This window comes from Protomyctophum parallelum, assembly GCF_964188405.1.
Source record: "Protomyctophum parallelum genome assembly, chromosome: 23".
In the NCBI taxonomy this organism is placed as follows: Eukaryota; Metazoa; Chordata; class Actinopteri; order Myctophiformes; family Myctophidae; genus Protomyctophum; species Protomyctophum parallelum.
This window is the reverse complement of record NC_139715.1, coordinates 29,828,951-29,834,441: the sequence shown is the minus strand read 5'-3', so window position 1 is coordinate 29,834,441 and position 5,491 is coordinate 29,828,951. Positions and strand designations below refer to the sequence as shown.

At 47.2% G+C, this 5,491-nt stretch overlaps 1 protein-coding gene across 1 annotated transcript in view; it reads right to left on the bottom strand.

Annotated features, from left to right (window-relative positions):
• Nucleotides 1-1,737: 1,737 nt before the first annotated feature.
• Nucleotides 1,738-5,491, bottom strand: part of LOC310854002 (voltage-gated inwardly rectifying potassium channel KCNH7-like) — a gene marked incomplete at both ends in the record, with an annotated part of 138,835 nt that continues 135,081 nt past the window's right edge. The window contains 3 exons of the mRNA XM_083758476.1: nucleotides 1,738-1,867; nucleotides 2,006-2,463; nucleotides 3,390-3,597. Of these exons, the coding sequence (XP_083614602.1) occupies nucleotides 1,738-1,867; nucleotides 2,006-2,463; nucleotides 3,390-3,597 (796 nt within the window). The remainder of the gene's footprint in view (nucleotides 1,868-2,005; nucleotides 2,464-3,389; nucleotides 3,598-5,491) is intronic.

Genomic DNA, 5,491 nt, shown 5'->3' with positions numbered 1-5,491 from the left:
TCTATTAATATATACTCTAAGGTCTGGACACGTATGATCACGATTTTTAATAGGTTTTTCCCGTGATGACATTCCGTTTATTAATGACGTTTAGAAGATTTAGAACACTTTCCTGGGAGGTCTTTATGTGGGTTTTAGATATTTTAGATTTTAGCAGTGAGTGATGTCATGGACACTGGGCTCATATCCATATGATGATATTAGACTGGATTATTGTCTGTGATTTTGGATATCGTACTATTGTGATATGGCATTAATGTGTCCTATACAAATTTAAGGATCAGGAAACATCGGTATCGGCAAATACTCAAAATCAAACGATCGGATCGGGAGCAAAATATCTTGATGGGGACATCCCGATTTAACACACGACCGTAGCCTCATGGCCCGATTCGTACTCGGGACGCTCGCCGGTGTCGCGTTCCCAAAATATCGGAACTACAAGCCGTACAGAGCATAGATATATATATAAGAAAACTAGATGGCTCACCCGCGATCTGGCCAATGCAGAGCGACGTTGCTACGTGGCGGCCATCTTGGCTCGGGGCAGCATAACATTGTGTCTATGGGGCATGTACTTTTTAAATAACCATAACTTTAACCGATTTTCAAACGGTCTGGTTTGTTATAAACGTCAGAGACGTCCGCATACTTTTATATGACGTTCATGTAAAAACAAAATTAAGCAGATAAGTGTCCTGAATCATAACGTTTGTAATAAACCAACCCGTTTGTAAATCCGTCAAGATTTGAGGGAGTTATGACTATTTTTGATCTGTGTAGCAGCAGTGGCGGGCGGCCATGTTTGATACGCTGAGTTCCGTCCGCAAACAAAGGTCCCTCGCGGTGACAGTTCAGTGCTTGGTGGTGGCCTTAGGGTCAACCATAATTTTCAGTTATCAGCCCTGTTGATCCTTTCATTGATGCTCCTCCAGGGCCAAATCAACTCTGGGCATGTAATAAAGAGTGATATGCAGATTCCATTCAATTCACCCCAGACTATCAGTCGCTAAGTATAGCTCACTAAAACACATATCGCATGTGTGTCTTTGCGAGCTGCTGGAAAAACTGCGCGAGCGTGTGTGTGTGTGTGTCACTGTATTTTAGGGCTGAGATAAGGGATGTCTTGAAACGTTGTATCAAAAAGGAGACTTGCTATAATAGCTACAGCTAGTCTGTAAGCATGCCAAGATCATGCCCGGTTGCCACGGTAGTGAGCGTTATGTGCGTGGAACATGCGACAAAAAGGTAGTCAGCGTTATGTGCGTGGAACATGTGGAACATGTGGAACATGCGACAAAAGAAACAAAAAAAACAAAACCACATGCATATGTCTTTTAGAAAGGGCACGTGCAGTGCCTCACATTGCTGGCAGTGTTCCATTTACAAATATGTACACGGCAGATGATTACTATACATAATGTTAGTAATATACTGTATAAATAGCTCTGTATAAATGGACTTCTAAATCAGAGAATTGTATAAGGTACCGGCGGGGGTAAGGAGGGCTTTATTCTGACAAGGAATGGAAGAAAGTCTAAGAGTTTATTTAATTTCTTTAAATCTTTTTTATATGTATTATCCTTTGCATATTGAGTCTCTTTCTTTGAACCCTGAGTCAAACGTGAGCCTTGTGAAACCTCCAAGACTTCTTGTAGCGTCGCCGCGGTGGGCGGGGCGAGGAGGGGCGGGGCGCTGACCCTGACCCAGAGGTCAGAGGTCAGCCGGGGGCTACTACTATTTCCCCCCTGGAAGCCCCGGGTCAGAAACGGGCCGGTGGAGTCCCGTCGTTCCTGATGAGCCGCTGGGCGAAGGAGTCGCAACGTCGGGGAGCGAGGCTTGCCGTGCGGCGGACGGGAAGGGAGATCTGGTGGACGACGCAGCAGCGCTGCACCGCTGCTGCTGCGGCCGGTGGTTGTGGTCGTGGTGGTGGTGGGGGCCGTCGTGGTGGTGGTGGGGGTCGTCGTGGGGGTGGTGGGGGTCGTCGTGGGGGTGGGGCTGCGACTCCAGAGAGTCGACGTGGTGGTCGTTTGGCTCGTGTCTGCTGTGGCCCGAGGCCGCAGAGGCCGCAGAGGCCCCCTCCGGTGGTTCCATGATAAAGTCGGCGTCCGGGAAAGTGTCCTCCGAGGGGAGTGTGACCGGGCAGGGTTCCTCCGAGCGGAGCGGCACCGGGCAGGGTTCCTCCGAGCGAAGCAGGACCGGGCAGGATTCCTCCGAGGGCAGCGGCACCGGGCAGGGTTCCTCCGAGCGGAGCGGCACCGGGCAGGATTCCTCCGAGGGCAGCGGCACCGGGCAGGGTTCCTCCGAGGGCAGCGGCACCGGGCAGGATTCCTCCGAGGGCAGCGTGACCGGGCAGGGTTCCTCCGAGGGCAGCGGCACCGGGCAGGGTTCCTCCGAGGGCAGCGGCACCGGGCAGGGTTCCTCCGAGGGCAGCGGGACCGGGCAGGATTCTTTGGGTTGGCTCTGTGTCCGACGGAACCAGCCATACGTCCCGTCATGTAGGAACATACAACATGTCGGAAGAAGAGCAGAAGGACATGCAGGTCAAAACAGAACACAAGTTCAACATTTCAACAGTAATAATAATCGCATAATAAACAGACTAGTTTAATGTATTAATGTCATATGTGGAAATTGATGAGATGTTTTCTAAATTATATAAGCAACAAAATACATAAAGCTTACTTTTTAATTGGGTGTGTGGGGTAAGGTAAGGTACCTGAATATTGGATAAGGAGATTGAGAAACACTGGTTCTGCAGCAATGATTATTATCAAACTACAGAGCTTAAGCATGTAGGGAAATTATTATATATTTTTTACACTTTTACAGCATACATCATATATATGGGCATTCCTAAAATAGATGCCAAAACAATGGGAACATTTCAATTACATTTTTATCTAAAAAAGTCCATAAAAATCAAATTTTAATGAGTTCCTTTGAAGGAAAACGTGCTGTGTGACGACGCGTCGAGGCCCCAAATAATCTGGATTTGATTCCCCCGTTTTTTTCCCATTGCTGCGTCGTCCTCCAAACAAAGCTGGTTTTGATTACAGAACAACTCAGTTTTTAATCCCATTCAAGATGACATCCAGACAGGCTATTACTCGTTTTAAACTTAATCAGCACGCTGAAATATGTATCTGGAAGCAGAAATAAGTAGTAGTAGTATTATGTAGTAGTGTAGTAGTATGTGTGTGTGTGTGTGTGTGTGTGTGTGTGTGTGTGTGTGTGTGTGTGTGTGCGTGCACGTGTGCGTGTGCGTGTGTGTGTGCGTGTGCGTGTGTGTGTGCGTGTGCGTGACAGCCCAGCTAGCCCAGAAGGACCACCTGGGACATAATTTCTTCCTGGGGCTGGGAAGGCACTGGTCAGGGCTATCAGTGTACCTGGGGCTGGGGAGGTGCCGGGCTGATGCTCAGCCCAGCTGTCTGCATGGCGGACCCAGGCTGGAGCATGACGGCGGCGTGCTGCTGGTGGTACTCCTCCTCCGGGCTGGAGGTGAAGGTGCTGTAGGCCGGAGGACCCGACACACTACTCTGTCTCTGCAGCAGGTGAAGAATGGCCTGGATGTCCGACGTCATCTGAGACTCCAGTCTACGACCAGACATGTACAGTATATACATGTTAGTTAGTTTCATTTATTGTCCAACAATAACAATTAACTCATTTTTTCAAAATGAGTTAATTGCACAGGCAGACTCTTCACATACTAGAGCATGTCTGAAATAAATGTCAGAGTCCACAGAAGACATTTCAATATGAAATAAATGCTTAAACATGTAGCTATAGGTGTAATGTTAGAGTCCACAGAAGACATGTAAATATGAAATAAATGCTTAAACATGTAGCTATAGGTGTAATGTTAGAGTCCACAGAAGTGAGCATTTCAAGCCTGTTTTCTCAATGCTGTTTCTCTGCAAGACATTACTCTATAAGCCACATCTCCAAAACTGGTGGGTCAAACTGAACAACCAATATGTTAATTTGAAGCTCTTATTCCCTGCTTTCATATGACATGAAACATCATAAGACGGTAAGAAAGAATAGTTTACACCTTTCCAAAGTATTCACAACATGACCCAATTTAAAATGTGTTTCTCTTTTTCCCCTGACGATAATCTCGGGAACCCCTTTTAGTGTTTTAACATACAGTATATACTATGTTATACGTTAGCCATTGAAAAATAGCAGATCTACAAGCTCGTAGCGCGCCACTCGGTGGCTTGTAGGTCTGCTATTTTAGAAAAATCGTAAAAATGCGCCACAAATCTTTGAACATATATTCTTTCAGAGCGAACGTTTTTTATTTATTTCGACGTCAGGCCTAAATGGGTTAATAAACGAAGATGTCGCCAGTCTGGGGAAACTCTGCCCTACCGACCATCCCACTGTCTGGGGAAGCTCTGCCCTACCAACCGTCCCACTGTCTGGGGAAGCTCTGCCCTACTGACCGTCCCACTGTCTGGGGAAGCTCTGCCCTACCGACCGGCCCACTGTCTGGGGAAGCTCTGCCCTACCGACCGTCCCACTGTCTGGGGAAACTCTGCCCTACCGACCGTCCCACTGTCTGGGGAAACTCTGCCCTACCGACCGTCCCACTGTCTGGGGAAGCTCTGCCCTACCAACCGTCCCACTGTCTGGGGAAACTCTGCCCTACCGACCGTCCCACTGTCTGTGCACTGACAGGCACTGACAGCCACTGACAGCCACTCACAGCCACGTCGTTGATGGTGACACCATGACTTGTTGTTACTCATTTCAAACACTAGAGGGAGTATGAAACCACAGAAGCTCGGATTGCTGCAGTTTTGACCTGTGTGTGTTATTAAAGCTGCCTGAGGGAAATAAGCAATTTTGTCCTGTAATGCAGATGTAATTTATTAGAGGCGACATGTACAGTAAATTACAATGTTAATTATATCGCCTTGCATGTCCAATGTAATGGCTTAACGACCCATTTAGATCTGGAGCCGATTCTTAAAAAAAAAAAACAATGTTTCTGTGTCAGTGGTGCTCAACCTTTTTCATGTCAAGAACCCCCAGAATTATCTGGGTTTGCAATGAAAAAATACGAGTGCCACGCTACGAGCTTTTATTTTTCAATAGCTAAAGTATAACATAATGCTTAGAACTCCAAAAGGGGTTCCCGCCCTGAATGAAATTAAGTCTTTGGTTACAATTTTTTTAAGTGGAGATTTGTAATTGGAGTGTGATTCCTTGTCGAGAAAAAGAGAGAGTAGGGAGAGAGAGAGAGAGAGAGAGAGAGAGAGAGAGAGAGAGAGAGAGAGAGAGAGAGAGAGAGAGAGAGAGAGAGAGAGAGAGAGAGAGAGATAGACTGTATGTGCCAAAGAAAACATGGCGGTAGCACAGAGTTTCTCTCCTCCTCCCCCTTTCTGAACTGCCCACAGCCCTCCTATGAGACAGACTGGTTTCTGAACTGCCCACAGCCCTCCTATGAGACACATACTGGTTTCTGAACTGCCCACAG